General features: G+C 37.8%; 1 protein-coding gene across 1 annotated transcript in view; it reads left to right on the plus strand.

The window, feature by feature from the left end:
* Window positions 1-19,823, plus strand: part of csmd3b (CUB and Sushi multiple domains 3b) — a 367,690-nt gene that overhangs the window by 239,798 nt on the left and 108,069 nt on the right. Inside the window, exons 12-14 of the mRNA XM_041808608.1 lie at window positions 719-831; window positions 18,385-18,567; window positions 18,817-19,143. Coding sequence (XP_041664542.1) covers window positions 719-831; window positions 18,385-18,567; window positions 18,817-19,143 — 623 coding nt within the window. The remainder of the gene's footprint in view (window positions 1-718; window positions 832-18,384; window positions 18,568-18,816; window positions 19,144-19,823) is intronic.

Below are 19,823 nucleotides of genomic sequence, written 5' to 3' on the forward strand. Positions count from 1 at the left end.
TTTTTTTTTTTTTTTTTTTTTTTTTTTTTTGCATTTTTTTTTTGCATTTTTTTTCAGTGACTCCATGAAGCAGATGTGAAACAGGCATAGTGTTTGCATTCTGGCCAGCTGCTCTCATAAGCAGCAGGGCTATTCTCAGTTTTTAATACACCTCACAACACAACTAGCATTTCCCACAAAAGGCTAAATCACCAGAGTAGGTGCAACTACCAATTTTCCTTCTTGTACATGTCAATTTTCATTCTGGTTCTTATTATTTAAGCCAGCTGACTTGAAATCTTTCATCTCCTTTTTTTGCAATTAGTCCCATCATAGAACAGAAGTCTGCATTATGTGTGCTCCACTTAAAAAGATGAACCAATGCTTGAATTTTGAAAACATTCTGCAGTACCCAAAAGGATAACAGATGCAGTGCTTTTACAAAGTGGGTGATTTCAATTCACTTTGGAGACAGCCACTGTTAACTTTCATGCCTAAGAGGCGCTGGCATTCTGAATATAAAAAAAGAGGAAAACGCTGGATACTTTAAATGTTCTCTGAGCAATTTGTGTTTCTGCGAGAACATTAAGCAAAACTGATCATAAAATACCCCAGCATTGTGTTCCCTCTCAAAGCTGTTGAGAATTTGAAAATGGCTATGATTGCAGTGATGAAAATTAGACTTTATAATAATAACTATGATAACATTGATCTAATGGCAGTGTATTTTGTGCTTCAGCCTTTCAGGGAGCTTTGTTCCTGACCTGATTGTTAGTATGACCCACCAGATGTGGCTTCACCTGCAGTCAGATGAGAGTGTTGGATCGATAGGATTTAAGATCAACTACAAAGGTAGGAATTTAACCTTTTTTTGTGTGAGAGAAATAAAGGAAAGAATGTGAGAACAAGTTCTCTTTAGGTGTATGTAGCCAAAAAATAGCTAGATGTTAAAACAACAAGTTCTGAAGATTTTTAAAGTACATTTTATACCTTTTTCCCCACAGACAGTATGCCATTCTGTTGTACTCCACAGACTTGTTTGCCTCTCCTGTGTTTTGTAATCCACTCTGTTTTATTGAATCAACTAACACAGCTAAAACTTTCAAACCTTCAGCCTTATTTTGTTTTCTTACTAAAAAGCCCTAACCTGTTGAGGCACTGTGTGTTCTAATACTTTCCTATCAACATTAACTTTTTCACCAGTTTGAGCTCCTTTAGCTATTCTGTTGGATAAGACCACACTGGTCAATGAAATGCTCCCCACACACATATGTGAGCTGCCCATGTCCCTGCTGCCACTTTTGGTTGAACAGACCACTGTAGACTTGGGACAAACCACAAAAGCTGTAGAGCTGGAGATTCAGTCTTCAAGTCAACCACTTCCTTATGCTTTTCGTGTTCACTTCTTGCAACACATCAACTCTGTGGACAAAATGTTCCCCTGCTGCCTGACATATCCCCACCACTCACAGTTGACACTGTGAAGAGACGATATCATTCACTACTTCTGTCAGTAGTAAAGTTATGGCTGATTAGTGCTTGTGGCATTTAGAAGAAGAAATACAGAAATGTTGTGTGCTAGTAAAATAAATGAGAAGATGAGGTATTAAGCAGTAAGATATCCATGCTGGATTAGAATACACTTAAAAACACTGTGTTCAAAGATGGCCCCATCATTCCTTTATATTGCAAAAACAAATTTAATAGAACAGCATCTCTATACACTCTCCAAATATTAACAGACCAATTTGAACATTAAAGTGTTTCTCTTCTAGCGCTGATTTCTTCATACATGCAGCTGCAACTAACAACATTAGCCAAAATCGCTGCAGCTGTAAGGACAAACTAAACTCTGACAGTGAAGTAAAATGATTTTTTTGGTCTGTATTGTTAAGCATGGCATATAGAAGCTCTTTAGTGTTTTGGCATCTCAGGCCAGTGGTTAAGGTTTTAGGTCTAATTTGTCTATACAACAATGTATTTTCTGATTCCTTGGGTGCCACAGAGGTCTGTTCTGGGTCCTTTGTTGATCTCACACTATTTGGCACCTTTGGGTCAGATTCTCCACAAATTTGGAATAGCTTTTCTCTGTTACACAGATGATTTACAGTTGAACATGCCAGTAGTCCTTTAGAGTGGGTCTGACACAAATATACTTGAGGCCTGCCTGGATGTTATTAGGAGTTGGTTATCAGCAAATATCCTGTTTCTAAACTTTGCTAAGACAGAATTGATGCTTATTGGACTAGCTAGACTTAATCATAAGTTTGATAATTTCACTCACTCTTTGTGTGACTGTGTAAATGCTTGGTTATGCTCTCTGTGTGGACGACAGCACCAACACAATCTGACATGGAATCATGATGCCAAAACATCTGGTGCATTTATACCTAGTGCCAGCTTCATCCTCACCACAAACCGATACTCTCCAAAAACTAAGGGGGCAGTGTCTTCAAAAATCACATCCTTAGCATGTTTTAATGGAAGTTGTAGAGGAATCATTTTTTTACAATATGGAGAACCAGAAAGAGAAAGTGCTTTGTTTATTCTTGTCATTAAAACAATAAAGGGAGAGGAGATGGTCCGTACGGCCGCTTAATCCAGACAGGGAGAATGCGAAAGATAGATGATGAGGTGTACTTTTGTTCTTTTCCTACTGTGTTTGACATTTCAAGCCAGGAATTTTTTATCATCTGGATGTCTCTGTGATCCTACAACAAAGAATCAAATAGGTGTTTATGTTTTCTAAACCTCCATAACTAAAATTTCTTTAAAATTAGCTATCCTGACATCTAGTGTGTCTGCGTCTGTAACAATTTCAGAAGTGTGTTTGGCCACTCGGACACTTACAACTCCATTAATGTGTCAAGCATAAAACAGGCTTAATTCATTGCAGTGACATAGTTAAGACTCTCGGTGTGCTCACAGACCCTTTCGTTTGATGTCAATGAGGTGATAAGAGTAGCCTTTTTTTCACATCAGAAATATTGACAAGATTACATCAATTCTTCTGTCAGGTTTACCACAAAAGTGTCTTCAAGGGCTGCAGTTAGTTCAAAATGACCAGAGTGAGTAAGTATGAGCGCATTTCTCCAGTACTGGCCTCTGTCTTTACTGGTTACCTTTTCCGCACCTGTTGCACTATCATGACTGTCTATTTTGGTTAATTCATACTTTCCTGTGCTTGCTTTGCAGTCCCAGTAGACTGGGCTATTAAGTGTCTCCAAAGTTTGTTGAAAGACAGTTGGAGAGCAGGCTTTCTCTTTTTGTGCACCTACATTGTGAAACAGTCCACCTGTAGACGTCAGCAAGCATCTTCCATTGATGTATTTAAAGCAAAGCTTACAACCACTTTTTTACTGCTGCTTATGAGTCTTAGATGTTTTTTTTGTTTCCCTTTTGTAGTTAAAGCGTGTTTTTAAATGTTTTTTTTTATTTTTAAATGTGTTTTTTAATTGACTCATTGAGTGCCAGTCCTTTTATAATATGGGAAGTGCCTTGTGCCAGCGTTTTTGGCCATTTTGAGTCATCTTTCAAGACCCACAGAATATTTGTACTATTACTCTGAAAACACAGAAAAGAGCAAACCCTCTATTTCATCATGGAAAAACCGTTTGTTTGCAGCTTGTTCCGTTCTTGATTTATCTTAAAGGTGGACTATGCGATTTTTTTTCCACTAGGTGTCGTAGGAGAGCAAAGCCTTGAAAATGTAAACAAAGAGGAGTTTTTGACACACCTCCACCACTTTGAAGCCTCCCATTTAGCCACTTTAGCTTCTGTTGATCCTAAACACCGATCATATACAAGTTTATATGTAACGTTCAAGGCAACCTTTACTGCTATTATCTTTTTTCAGCTGCAGTAAACCATTTTTACAAGCTCTTCTTATCCTGGCCGGTTATGTTATAGCATCAATTAAACATGAAAACATCAGCTTCAAATAAGACTTGGGTGATTTGAGATAAACTAAATTTGAGACACTACCTGATTTGAGTAGAGCTACCTCCGTCTGCAGCCTCCATTTATTAACAGCAGGCTAACATTAGCACGCCTAGCTTCCATTCATTTTTACCCCACATTTATTTCAGCCGCGCTATTACACTCAGCTTAAATGTCCAACCATAAGAATAGTGCTGTGTCAATAAATCAACACTGGACAAATGTTGAGACAATGCGCACAATGAATGAAAAGATGTAGCCTACTTATGCATCCACGAGAAGCAAAGCCAGTTCTGAATCATGCGAGAGCTTTTTAGCGTAGGGCTCCTCACCGAGGAAAAGCAAGTCCGAAATTATCTCTAGTTTTTTCTCTCACTTTGTCAGAGGGTTTCCTAGACAAATGTCGAGGCTTTTTAGGTGGAGGGGAAGCTGGTGGTAGGCCTTCGGTCGGCCGCTTCGGACTGGAGTCTGCCATTTACACTCCTCTCAGCTGTTTAGGTGAAACATTTACCTGCAGCAGCACTGCTGCCCCTGGGGGCGCATCTAGGAGGAGAGGGGCGTGTGCTAGAGGAGAAGGTTACCGCCCCAATCCGGTCCGGACAGAGTTATAAACATCCCATATAACACAAAACTACAGGGTACCGAAGTTTTAATTCAGTGTGTTGATACTGTACTCAGAAAAAAACATTTACATAGCATATGTTTGATTTTTATTACATTTAAGTGTAAAATGTCAGATATTCTACCTTTAAGTTGAATAGAGGCTAGTTTCACCAAAAAGACCACTTTTTTCTAGAAAGCTAAGAAAAATGCATTTTTGTCAAAGAGTCTGTCAAGCAAAACAGTGATTTGAATGTTATAATTTTGCCTTAAATGACATAAAAGACATCTGAAAATTGTATTTCACATGTTATTTTATTGTAAAATGAATACAAATTACAAAAACAACAGCCTGCAACTGGACGGCCTCCACGGGACCCCCGATACACCCACGTCCTCTCCTGCTTGCGTGTCCTCTGGCACTGCCTGAAAATTACAGAAGTAATATAATATAAAATATGTTATATGGATTATATATGTAATATATAACGTTAACTTATCCCCATCGCTCTGGGACGGAAGTCAAGATCCGCTCCGCTTGCTCGGCAGCCATTCATCAAAGTCTGGGTCAAAAAAGTCCGTCTCTGAAGTGTCATCGCTGTGTGTATCAAGCTGGCACGGGGGAGACCTGGCGGCCTCTTGGCCGGCCGAGGCAGATGAATGGCCACGCTGATTTCGGTCTGTTTCAGTGAATGACTCCTCCGTGTTCCGACTACATATCCCAGAAGCCCCAAAATTACTCACAGGGAATGTGAAAACGCCCCCTTCTGCTAGCCGCCGAAAAAACACTTTGACGTATATATATGTCAATGGCATTCAAGCGTTGGTTTTTAAATGAAGTATATATGCATCAATGGCACTCAATGAGTTAATTTGTTTTAATTATTGTTCTTTTAAATCTATGTTCAACACTTTGTTTGAAAGTGCTTTATAAATATATTCCTATTAAATTTATTAGTAGTAGTAGTTTAATCTTTAAACAAAACAGAAACATCGGGAGCAATATTTGTTGCTCTGTGTATTTGTTGCAAGACAAAAAAATATTTTTAGGAAGTGAAAAGAAAATCAACATGCCACTGCATTTCTCTATTTAAAACTAAAATAGATTCAGTGGGTTTGACTGGGAACAACAGGTGTAAGAGCTTTGCACAATGGATGCTGTCACTCTGACTCTTAAATTGATTATTGTTGTTTAAAAGGCATGTTTTACTTTGTCTTTTGTGTGTGATGAGTCTGGATGTGAGGTGAAGAAGGATTCTTTTAACTGTGTTTGAACTCTTTCAAAAGACCAAGGTTATGCTGTGTTATCTCTGAGTCCGTCACTTAAGAAAATAATTGGGTTTTTTTAAAGAGAGTTTTTAGAGACTTTTTAGTGCATGTTCTTGAACTGGAAGATTTATTTCCTGGAAAGTTTACCTCTTAAATAAATGTTCAAACGGGGACACCTGAACTTTTCATGTGATATCAAGTTAAGAATGAAAAGAGAGGCATTTTTATTCTGTCATTACAGCCTAACCATACGGAAAATAAGCTTTATGAAGTTCTGTGTCTGGTAAATGAATGTTGAATTAAATAATAGTCTTTAAAACCAAAGTAAGATGAGTTCTGCTGCAGAGATAAAGCTTGTGTGCCTCATTTGGCTGCCATCAGCGGTGGATTTATTGTCATAAAGAGGTCACAGATCAGTATTTGAGTTTGAGCATAGTGGGACAATGGCACACTGTCTTGATATATCTCTGCCCTTTATAGTCCTTTGGTTTTAATTTGAAGTTCAATTAACAGTGAAATAAGTGAAGGATAAAAAACGGCTTGAGCACTTTTTTATGTATTTACTTCTGTTTACATTTGTATTTTTAAATTCTACAACAAATAAGTGATAATTTACCCCTACACAGAAAGTAAAAAAAAAACATGTTTCTGAACTCTAACCTTATAGTTTTTTATATTTGATTAATTTCCAAGCACTATGACTTTTAAATCATGAAACTTTAAAAACAGGATTTGAACCGCACATTCAATAGTTTTAACAATGTTAGGTGGTGCATATCTGCTTCTCTGACTGTCGTTCATCTTTGCTGAGTAATTTCCCCATCAGGATCAATAGAAAAGTGAACGGCAAGAGCTGCTCTTTAAAAGCATCTGTGCTTTTAATACTACAATGAAAAAGCATGATGGGCAAATATTCTGGTATTTATTAGCTGAAATTTTATTTAAAAATAATCAAATCTCAGTAAATTTCCAGAGAATTGTGTTTAGGTGTTCACTTGTTTACCTAAATGATCAATTCTGTTATATCAGCCTTGGGCATTTAAATTACAACAAGGAAGTGACTGATGCAAAAGCTTTTATAAAATCTTTTATAAAAACACAACGTACAGTATTTCTTATAATACATCCACTTGCCATCAGATCAATATTGCAACATCCTTTTTTAATAGTAACACAAAACATAAACAATCTTTCACTTAAACAGTGAGGCAGGTGATTTAAAATGTATAAACATCAACTACCTGTCTTTGCCTATAAACACAGCATGTCTGTATGAGTGCCATGCTTTTCTTAACCTGAATTAGTTGACATTGCTTGATGATTTTGTGGAAACCAATTGCCTTCAGTCATTTCAGTTTTATCCCAATGATAGAACTAGTATGAGTATGGATAACAATGAATGTTGAATAGATGAAACAGACCAGGCAAGCAAATAATTTCTATTTATGACTACTAAAAAGGATTATTTTTTTACCTTAGGATTAATAAGTTTTTACCTTGGCAGGAAATAACTGGCTTAGAATCAGGACTCTTTAATTAACAAGAAACCAGCTTGCTAGAGTCAGCAGAAATTTTCCTTTATTTTCTTTAGTTAATATAAACACACACTAGTTAGCCTCTTCCATAGTGATACCGCTCACTCTTAAGGTGTCACAATTGTTATTTTAACTGAAAAATCTTAAAATGATTATTTATCAAATTTGGTTTAAGAGTGTTAATCTTATGACAAGATTAGCTTGACAACTGCAAATGTTGTATATCGTGCTGAAGAGTTTTATACTGGTCCCAGGGCACTAAGCTTCAACTACAACATGAATAGCATGTAACAAACTTGAAAAGCACTCGGAGAGCGCAGACCTCCACCATTAGCCCTATCTCCCAATGGTAAAGAATCCTCTCAAAAATTCCTGGATCCTGATGATCATCCGGATCACTCCCAAAATGTAATCAGCTCTTCCTTATGCCATTCCTGACATTTCCTGAAAATTTCATTAAAATCTGTCCATAACTTTTTGAGTTATGTTGCTAACAAACAAACTAACAAACCCTGCCAATCACATAACCTCCTTGGTGGAGGTTATTACATTGCTCCGGTGGACACTTACATCTGAGTGTAACTGCATGTTGAAAATATTTTCCTATCAGTTTTGGATTAAAGTCATCTATGAAAAATTATGATTGTAGTTTTTTTTCTTCCTACAAAACTAAATGTAAGGGCAGCGGGAACAAAAAGTAGAAGAAAATGCCTGATTTGATTCCCTGTGATTTGACTTTCTCCCTATCAAATCCCCTGAAGAGCTCCGCCAATTCTCAGTGCAAAATGCATGTGCTTGTCTGTGAGCCCTGGCTCTATCAGCCACAAGATTTACTATACAGGTGGGTGTTTGTGGTTTTAGTGAACGCATGCATGAGATCTATGTGTGTTTCTAAGACAACAGAAACGGACAGGGATAGACAGACTGTATGTATGTGTTCTTAAAGATCCCGTAGACCTTGGCTGAAATATAAACATTATCAGTTACTGCAGCCTTGCTGCAAAGTCACCCATACACTACACTGTGTGTGTGTATGTGTTCGACAGGTCCTCCATCAGTGAGCCAACGAAGCTCCACCAACAAGTCACTCACCTCTTTCACATTCTCCCTCTCTTTCCTTCTCTCTGTCTGTCTGGCTCATTTTTCCTCATTAGCTGGCTAGCTCGCTCTTTTCCTTCCCTCTAAAATCACATCCCCTCACTTGCTCTCTTATGCACGCTCTTCTTTACTCCTTTCTTCTCTTCTCTTCCAGTTGACCAGTCCCACTTCTCTCTTTCTCTTTTGCACCCTTTTGCACTCCAATCCTTCTCTATTTCTCCCCTCCTCTCTGTCTCTCTCTGTCCCTCTCTTTTCTTGTCACCATTCATCTATTATTAAAGCCAAGGTCAACAACCTGGCAACACTTTGACTCCCCTCCCTGTTGCATTGCATACAAATCACACACAAACACACACACCCATATATAGAGGCCAGACTGTGTGTACACAATCCTTCAGTCTGCTCTGAATCACTGCATGTCACAGCTAGAGATTTAAGAGGCCACTAGAACATTGGAGATATGATGTAGTCCAAATTTCAGTGGGTTTCTGTTTTTTTTCTTGAATAGATATGAGTATCATAAGCATATATATGTATGTATGTGCCCATAAAGAGGCTCTGTTGAGTCATTGTGAGCGTAAAATCTCATTTTATTCTGCGTGTTTATGTGTTTATTGGTTTGCGTTTGTGGTGTGCAAGCACTTTCAAATATAATGTTTGCCTTAAATTGGGTTGATTCTTTGAGTTCAACCCAATAAAACAGTGCCTCAGTGTTTTTTAATTTTACACAATATGGAAAAAAATGTTATGAGCATAGATATGTGGATGCATGTTGGGGTTTTATGTGTACATTCAGAGCATTATCTGACAAAAGAAAAATGTTTTGTATTGAAAAATGAATGAGTTGCATAAACTACTCTCACTCAGTGGGATTACAGTTATATTTATAATGGATTTTTTTCATGAAAATATGAATGAATGAATAATAATAATAATAATAATATTATAAGAGCATCTATAAATCTTCAAGAAAAAAAGATCATAAATTCAGAAATTTATGGAAAACAAGTCAGATTTTTGAGTTTATCAAGTTTTAAATTTTATTAATAAAATACAAAACTTGTAGAGTTTAAAAACTTGTAGGTTTATGAGGATCAGTACTTTGAATCTTTGATATCATTACATTGAAAATAATGCTATTATGTGGATGAAAATCTAATGAGATGAAGCGGTTTGCCTTGCATAAGTAAAATTTAGTTGAGAGCCTTATCAAATTATACTTTGACTTGGACTGAGCAACAAGGAAAAACTTGTCAGGGTTCCTGCAGATCCTTAAAAGTCTTTGATTGTCATAATTTGCACATTTGAAATTTAAGGCTAGTGTCTTAAAACATCTGTTTTTACCTCCACCAAGGATCGGCAGGGTTTGTTAGTTAGTTTGTTAGTTAGTTAGTTTGATAGCTTGTTAGCAACATAACTCAAAAAGTTATGTACAAATTTTAATGAAATTTTTAGGATATGTCAGAAATGGCATAAGGAAGAACTGATTACATTTTGGGAGTGATCTGGATCATCATCTGGATCCAGGAATTTTTGGACAGGATTCTGTACTATTGGGAGATAGGGCTAATGGTGGAGGTCTGCGCACTCTGAGTGCTTTTCTAGTTTTATCATTGAGGAGTTTTAAATTCTATCTGACACTTTGAGTAAGACATGTCCATATCCAGCCCCCCAAAAAATGTTTTGCATTATTTTTCTCCATCATTCAGAGAATGTTTTTTTCTGACTTACTGTAATTACATAAACTCCATACTGTTGAGAAACACCAATGCTGTAACATCTGGGCTACCAGTTTGCCCACTTCAAAATTCCTACTCTTATTTTATCAGATCTTTCCTTAAAAAAAGATATTATTCTGCTTTTTAATAGCTCAGCTGTCTAGAATCAGCTCAGCACAAAATATATCATGATAAATACTAATATACTATATTGTGATAGAATAGAGCCATTAACAGGGTAAGAAATTAGCTAATTTTGGTATTTATGGCCCAAAAATTATTTTGCCCTATACCATTTGACATTTCACAAACAGTTCATTAAATAAGAAGATTCAGTCCCAGAAATCTTATGCCTCTCATTTTTGGCAGTTTTCTGTACAAAGGGTGGTACACATGTTTCTAAGTTTAGGTCTTAAAAATACTTTCATTTGATTTTTAAAAGCATGTAGGAACCCTGCTTGTGATTTCAGATCAGAATTTAGCATCTGGACTAATGATTAACAGCCTTTAGATGGGCTACTCGTAACAGTGGGTCACAGTGTCTTTGATCGTCTATGTTATTATGACATTATTTTTTATGATTAAAGATATTGCTACCTGAATCATTAAAAAATCAAACAGGCTGATCGTGGGGTAGGATCCTTCTCAGTACAGTCCTTTTTCACTAAACTCTGTTTAAACTCTGCCAGAAACACAGACGATAAGCCATCATGGGTTTTGAATTAATTTGTTATCAATGGAAAGTCAAACATTAGACTTACAAAATAATGTTTATGTTATAGTCGTCAGTGTTTAGGAGTGGATTAATGCTGTTTTGTTGGTTTAACTTCTGCAGAGGCTGTGGATTGGTTGAATTGTTGTATAATTAAATCCAAATGTGGTAGTAAAAGACCCGAGTTGTGTAAATGTTTTCTGCAAATTATGCTTAAAAAATGTGAGACAAACATCTTTTAGAGAGTCGTGTTTCCTGTCACTGTTTTGCTTAATGTATGTGGAAAGTTGTGTGTGCAAACAGTGCAACTCTTTATAAAAACATTGTCTGCAGTAAGACCCTTATAACAGTTTTTAGCAGTGGCATGGCGGCTACTAGAGTGACTTTGACAACTTTCCAGTGTATATGGTCCAAATTTCTGCCTTTTTAAACTATAAATTCTAAGTATTTTCTCAGAAATGTTGGACTTTAGTGAGTTTGGTCTCTCATAAAGTTATAGCTTATTAAACTCAAGGATGTAGAGTTTTTTTCTGGAAAGATAAATGGATCCTTTTTATTTTTTTATACACCTTTGTACTTGAACAACACTTATTGTATAAAGTATTTTCCCCCTCCTAAATCATTAAAATATATGAACATATGTTGGCATATCCTGTTTTTTTTTAAATAACAATTCAAAAAATCACCCACAAAGACAAGATTATGTCCTCAATTTTCTTCTATAGGTGGGTGCATAGGGGCCTGCTCTTAAAATTCTTCTGAATGAAGTTCATACCCTAAAGTGAAGTGTTTTTAACTGTCATAGATATTCTCAGCCAAAAATGAGGTTTGTATGTGTGTGTAGTTCAAGCAGCGATACACAGAATGAACCTGTTTTAGTTCCCCTCCTCTTGTTTTCTTTGTAATCAGTGATTCTGTTACAAAGTCTACTCAGATTGTTTCTGAGGTCTCTTAGGGGCTTCAGCAGTATCCCATCACCAGCTCATCTTTTCTTTTTAACTTTGACAGCGGCCACAGAGTGGGAATTTAGAGCACCACCATCGCTTTCTATAATTCAAATGAAGCAGCTGCCAATTGGATTGATGGAGGATTCAGCACTGCACACAGAGTAAACCTTCTGTTCCACTTAGGACTCACAGCTTATTCCTGCCAATTTAAACAGACACAGGTGCTCATTTTGCCTTCGCTCAGCTGCTGCTCACTAAAGCCGTGCTTTGACCATGAATGTGGCGAGTAAAGATGCCTACTCATCAAATTGAATAAACTGTTAAATGAACAGTGGTTTGTTTTCTGTGTTTAGTCTGGATTGCTTATCAAAAACTATTTATATTGCCGTCCTAATTTCAAGTTAATAGTTTGATGCCGTATTCAAGCTGCCTGCTTTAAATATGCACGTCTTAAATTATACAAAACACAGTACAGTGACTGCTAAATATTTGCCTAGCCACTCTGTTCTCCATCTCATTTCTCTGTGAACCATTTGGATGATGACTGGGGTGATAAGTCATTCCTTCATGTTCTTTAGTGCATCATTCTCTCCTATCACCCTGTGTTATGTAACGTAGCGCTCAGAGGCGACAAACTGAAGCATAAACGTCAAGCGTCTACTTCACTGCCAGTTTTAAAACAGGTCGAGTTTACAGACGTGTCAATCTTGTGTCAAACATTTTTTTGTCTTGAATGCTTCATGCATGCTACAACATCTTATCAGATTTAACTAAAAGCATGCGGTTAGCCTCAATATAGTCATTCTTTTCAAAAGCTTTTGCATTAAACTGAGGATGCTTAATTAAGACAAAATCATAATCATGATTTTAAAGCTGTATTATTGAACTTGTCGTAACACCTTGAAAACCAAGCAATAAATGGAAATGAATGAGTGAAAAAACATAAATATATGAAAACAGTGAAATTTAAAAATGACACAAAAGAATTTCTTAATTGACCAAAATATTTAAACAAATATGAAAAAATGAGTGTAACATGGTATGTGGCACAGTAATTGTTTAATCAAAATTATCATGTTTTCATGATTGTGGGAGGTCAAAATTGTCATTGAAATTTAAACTAGATTAATTGGCCAGCACTACATCAAACAGATCATACCACAGACTCTTTAAGGGAGAAGAAAAAAATCTCCTCCTTTAATTTTAATACATCCCTACTGTTTCTCCTCTTTCTTCTCTCTTCCTTTGCATGGATCCCATCACTGAGTCATAATGTCATCTTTTTACTTTTTAGATTGTACTTCAGATTTTTCATCTGCTCTTTATAGTTTTTAATATGGGATGTATTTTATTGGAAGGAGAGATGTCAAGGTGGATTTTTATCGCCTGCTTGACCCCTAGCTCAATGAATCAGTGTTTGTGTGTGCTCAGAGAGCTGAGTGTGTGCCTGAATGTGCACTCAAAGTGTGAACTCACAATCACTGAATAGGATAAGAAAGTCGAGTGTTACGTACATAATGGAGTACTTTTGCAAACATAATAAAGATGACTGGCAAGAGCCTTTCATTAAATTTATAAATAAAATTCTGTCTTAGAATGCTGATTCTCTGCTCTGTACACAGCTATGACAAATCAAGCAGATAGCATTAGTTCAGGCAGACCATGGAGTCATGCTACTACCATAATTGATATCAGCTACTCTTGCAGCCCTCCTCCACCCCAGCTCCTCCTTCATTCTGCTTCTGACTTAATTATTAATTATTAATCATTCTGTTGTCACTGATGTCACTGATGTCTGCTCTGAGGTTTTTTTCTGCTTCTCTTCCTGTCTTATGCTTTCCTTATCAGCATATGCTGTTCCTGTTTGATGCTTTACACGTAGGCTTGTGGGGGATCCCAGAACAGCCACACTGCCAAACATAAATAACAGCATAAGTGCTAATTATCAACTGTTTATAAAGAAATATTTGTAACCACAAATCCTATGTATTTCTTGATAAACTGGTCCTGGCTGAAATATTTCCTGTACTTGCTAGTTTTGTTCTTGGTCCTAAGTGGTTCTGCTCCTGTAGTCAACATCACGAGCAGGATCGTGTTTATCAAATTGAACTAAACAGATTTTCAAAAGCTGCTGAACCTCCATGAAAAAAAGAATTCATGAAATATTCATTCACAACATAACCAGAAATGTGGTTCAATTTTACAGTCAATAATTGTAGCTTTGGGTTAATGAGCCTTAATATCCTTTTTTTCCTAGTGTGTCATTTTCCAGCTATGAATTATTGACTCGAAATTTTCACTGCCTATATAACGGTGTAACTGAGATTGAAAAACTGTATGGTTCAAAATGTGTCATGATTTATGTCACTTAGGTCTAATTGAGCTTCAGCAACATATTCCATACAATAAGAATCCTATTTGTGAACCAAGAGAGTGCAGTTTTTTTGACGAAATATATCAACTCATGATTTGACTGATCACCATTTTAAACTTTAAGCTTTCCTGTCTAAAATAGAGTGAACAGTGTCATGCTTACTCAGAATACAGGAGAGGTCGTTTTGGTCCTCATTGGTCATAAAGTCATCTGAAAGGCTCATCAAGAGGCAGATCCAGATGGTCTGGAGCTCATTAGACTCTTGATGCAAAAGAAACATTTGGAAACCGGTGCTTTAACCTCTCTTAAGTAACATCTTGGAAGACTTTATTGGTTTTACTGCCTTGTTTCGAAAAACACAGCGTACTCCAACGAGGCGATGTTGACTGATGTAACTTTTGTTTGGTTATTAAATTTAACATTTAGAGCGTGTTCTCAGTAGGAGAGAGGAAGAGACAGAAACATCTAAGTGGAACAAAAATTGCATCAAATTCTCTGGGGTTTGGTTGTCCTGTTGTTTTTCCTGTAGTGTACATAGTTTGTTTGTGAGGGCAGGCTCATCCAGAGTTTCACTGATGATACTGGAACAACAACAAGCCTATTACAGGGTCATCAAACAGTCTGGACCTGTAGTTGAGAAGTTTTTACTGCAGACTGAGTGATGTCTTTCTGCCCCAAGATGTATCCAGATCAAAGAAAACAGCCCAATTATTATCTATGATCCTGAGGACCACTTTGCAGAGAGTTGTAGGTATATGGGAGTAACACCATAGAGTATAAAAAAAGCATTTTGTGCAGCTCATGTAATAAGGGCAGACAGAGTTTGTGTACTTTTAATGAGAGCAGAAAATTGATGTCTCTCTCATACACATCTCCCATCAAATCAATCCTCAAAAGCTCCTCAGTGGCCTGGTTTGGAACCTGATAGAGAAAAAAAACACCCCTCTGTATTCTGAGTATAATAAATGAGATCATTTTCATTCAACAGACGGCTCTCGCTGATGTCTACAGTGTGAACGAGTCAATTCAAGCCACTCCCTTTAGGTTGCAGATCCTCACAACCAGGAGCTAATTAGACAGGCTGGATTTCTAATTGCTTTCCTCCTACTGTGGGCCCTTTTGAGTCTACATGAGCACTTCCCCTTGATTCTTTCTTTTCTTTTGCAGCTATGAAAGCAGTGTTTCATGTGTTGTTCTTTTGATTAGAGATGATAGTAAGGATGTTTGGGGTATAAAGCACAAAAACAGACAGAATTTGCTGTAGACAATTTTTTATGAGAGGAGGTTTGCATAGAAGTATAGTTTAGCATTCAGTTACCATTAGAACCTGGCTGTAAAATCGATTTCACGTTGGTCACCAAAGAGAAATAGCCAATAAGCTTTTTTTCCCCTCTCCAATCTCATTATCTGCACAAAATCTATTGCCCTACTCTCTCTTAGATCTTTAAAGGTAGCCCATTTACTCTCCTTTACGTGTATGCTTGTGTGGAGTTTACATGTTTGTGTGCATATACGCTATTCCCATGGACAATATGGTATGAGCATGATGGAGTATTAACATGATGGAATGGGGCTCAATGTGCAACCCCAAACAGAATATCGAAGTTGCACACAAACAAGCACCCACATATGCACACTCGCACTCGAAGGAGCCTAATCCCCTTTGTGAATCTGTCAGCCTTGTTGTTATGACTACAATAGGATTATTCGTGTGTGCAGATGTGTGTTTGTGAGAGTGAAATGCCTGTATGAAGCTATGGGACAGGCACTGTGGATACGTGGGTGAGAAGTAGTAGTACTATAGGAATGCTCCACAGTATGCCTGCTTCACTCCAGAGCAATTTGTTCTCTATTCTTCTGCTAGGTGTGTGTAGTGTGCATTTGTGCACTAGTTTGTGTGTGTTAGGCAGGATGTGATTGGTCGAGTCTGTGGGCCTCATAAAGACGATGTCATGATGGAAATTAATGCAATACATCACAAACACGCACACAAGCACACGCACAATCATACACATGCATATACTAACTGTAAGGCGCACACGCACAAAGCACATACACCTTTGCTTCCTGCCATGGGCCACTCGTGTAAATAAAACTGAAAATAGGAGAGGAGAGCAGGAGAGTAGAGGAGGGGGACGGCTGGGGAAATGTAGGGTACATTTCCAGAAATACAGCACATGAAATTTTAAAGAGAATTATGGCGACACAGCGGCACCTTTATATAGGATCAAAGACGGATATGTCTAACCTTATGGTCATGTGAAAAAAGAGGTGTCATGAATAGTTGCAAACTCAGGGGAAGGAGGCATGCAGAACGAGACGGATACAAACTCGCTCCAGGCTACACGAACAAAGAAAACGAAGCATTCAGGAAATTCTCCTGACACAGCAAAACAAGGGCCAATCAGCTTCTAGCAATACTCTGTTCAGCTGGCAGAATATTTCTGTTTAAAATGGATGATGAGGCCTTGTAGTGAGACATAGTGGAACCCAGCAGAGACACATGACCGCTGGGCATGTGAGGCCAGTGATTTGCAATGGTGGCCACACACTTGGTTAAAGCTATGCAGGCACTGAAGAAGCCAGGTGCCTGATATATTCACAGGAAGAGCTCATGTTAAAGAAAAGAGGTATATATTCAAGCATTATATCATTTCTGCAAATGTTATTTAATCACATAAAAAGCTTGGCAAATGTCTGTGTAGTTGTTGGATTTAAAGCAAAAATTGAATTGAAAAAAGGTTGTCAATTTAATTTGAAACATTGTATTTGTAAAGGGGACCATGTAGAGGCAAGTTGACATTTAATGAGTTAGCTTAAAGCCACTTTACAAATGCAATCCATCGGTGGTCTAACCTTGCAAAGCTAGTGGACTGGCCAGATTCCATTTCTGTTTTCAGGCAGATCCATCTTGCAAAGCCTCAATCCGAAACATTTATTCCCAGTCAGAAAATCACTGCACCAATCAGCATCTTTTGTGGAGTAGAGGCAGTAGGTACTGGCATTGTTTAGCTTTACTGCAAGACCGTCAACAGTGGCTGCCAATGAACAGATTGGCATGGATGTAGCTATAGAGGCAGTTTTATCAGAAGTGGACACAATTTCTTTAGAACAAAAAAAGGAAAGAACTATACTAACAGCTTCTCTTGGTGAAAACTGAGCGTTTGCTCTTCTTTCAACTGGCTTTTTAACAGTTTAACAGGGCTGACACCTTACAGTTGGTTGGTGGGTTGGTTGGTTGATGAGCTCTCATCCGCCCAAAATCTCATTGGTAGGACAGTTAAGATGCAGCAGAGGGAGGTGGTAAGAAGCAGTAGTACATAAATGAATCTATATGATGAGGGAGAGAGGGAGGTCTGTACAGCGTTTGGCAATCTGTGTAGAGAGGCCACAGCAGTGACTGAAAATGTAATTCTTTTCTGATTGTGTCACAGCAGTTGGACTCTAAATACCTCAGAAATGACCCAGGGTGGCCCCTTGTGGGCTAAAGGGGCCACATGAGGAGGTTGACATGTCAATGAGCATCTCATTCTATGTATGGACTTTTTAAAATTGTCTCTGACATTTCCTGTTTGCTGTTAACTGTTGTGAATGTATTTATGGTCTGGGAGGACTGCAAAGACTGAATTGCCCTTTGGGATAAATAAAGTTGTCTGAATCGGAATCTTCAACTCGATACAAAGATGTAGGATGTCTGTACTGAAGTGGCACAGCGTGTATCACTGCCTGCTCTGCCCTCCATCACAGTATCAATTCCTGCTGCTGCCTGTTTCATTCACCAATCAGTAAATATGTTGTATGAAGTCCCTATATGCTCGTGTTTAATGTTTTGTTTTGTTTTTTTTCATTTCACCTCGGTAAATAAACGCTGCCTGGTATGCTCAGAAATTACAAAGCACTGTTATGACCGCATAACTCTCATTAATCTTTTCTCCTGTTTTCTACTTGAAATCTATTCTATTATAATAATGTTATAGCCTTAAGTATAGTACAACTTGATGCCAGTAGATTTAGCTGCTTTAGTTTGTTTTTGTTCTGTCCAGGCATTATTGTTTTGCATTCCTGTCAAACACAGTAAGTTGTTTCTATATATTTGTTGACATCTCTAATTTACTTAATCATGCTAGGTCAAGAGTCAGCCTGTGGGGGCAGTTAAACTTGGTTGAGGGAGCAATAATCACACATGTCTCCTTCATAAACTGTGTCTTTACAGAAATCGATAAAGAGAGTTGTGGTGACCCTGGGACTCCTCTGTATGGGATAAGAGAAGGGGACAGCTTCTCTAATGGGGGCATCCTGAGGTTTGAGTGCCAGTTTGGCTTCGAGCTGATTGGAGAGAAAACCATCTCCTGCCAAGACAACAACCAGTGGTCGGCAAACATCCCCATATGCATATGTGAGTATCAAAGTCATCTGTAGGGGCTGGATACAGATATGGCATGTGCTCTGCTGTCATCTCTTTAGTATTCCTCTGTATTGACCACGGTGATGGTGCAGAGTTTATTATGGCTTGGAGCGAATGATGAAGGGTGATGCTATGGCAATGAATATTTCTCTCTATGCTTTGCTTTCTTCTTCCTTCTTAATTTTTTTTTCGCCCACCTTTCTGTTTTTATCTATCCATATGTCTCTCTTTTTTCCATAGTCCCCTGCATGTCCAACTTCACAGCTCCCTCAGGAACAGTCCTCTCTCCAGATTACCCCGAAGGCTACGGGAACAACATGAACTGCATCTGGCTCATCCAATCTGATCCAGGGTCCAGAATTCACCTGGCTTTTAATGACTTTGACCTCGAAGCTCCTTATGATTCACTAACAGTGAAAGATGGGGAGACAAATGACGCCATAGTCATTGGGAGGTTCTCAGGGGCTGAGAGTCCCTCCCATTTGACATCCAACACCAACACGCTGAGGCTGGAGTTCCAGGCTGATCACTCCATGTCAGGAAGAGGATTTAATATCACATACAGCAGTATGTCATCTATCTTTTACTGCATTTTGCACTCATATTTAAATACATTGAAATGAGCAGTTTTATTCACTGTGCTGTGGCACTAGGTTATAAGCAATAAACTGCATAGGGCTGAATCGGATTTAAACATGAGAAATGGAAAGAAGCTGATAATTTGGGGTTGTATTTTTTGTTCTACAGGAAAAAATATTAGTTTCTGATACTGAGGCATTGTTGTGTCCTGAAGCTATAAAGAAGAGTCTCTCAGGTATATAAATACTAAATTTATGCATCACTTTCAGCGTTTTCATCCTGAGATTGTATACAGTGCAAGGATCCTTCTACCGAAACACATCTGTCTCTATTGAAACATTCTGTGGCAAAAAAATCAACAATAACTCATGATATTCTTAGTATTCAACACAAGAGTCACTTTGATTCAGCAGACATATCCCCCCTTAAACACTGGATGTTTAAATGTTACATTTTTCACCAAGCTTTAAATTCACAGTTGAAGGCGTCAACAAGACAAAGAAAAACCTCAGTCTTGGGGGGGGGGGGTGTCCATGCAGCAGCGAGGAATAGAGGTTCAGGTTACCAGAACAAAAAGGATAATAAAGCATGGAAGATATTACAAGAACATTTTGAGGTACTCTTTGTGTTGTTTGTTGTCGTATGCAAAGTCGTATGTGATTGATATC

The sequence above is a fragment of the Cheilinus undulatus genome, linkage group 16 (assembly GCF_018320785.1).
Source record: "Cheilinus undulatus linkage group 16, ASM1832078v1, whole genome shotgun sequence".
Taxonomy (NCBI): Eukaryota; Metazoa; Chordata; class Actinopteri; order Labriformes; family Labridae; genus Cheilinus; species Cheilinus undulatus.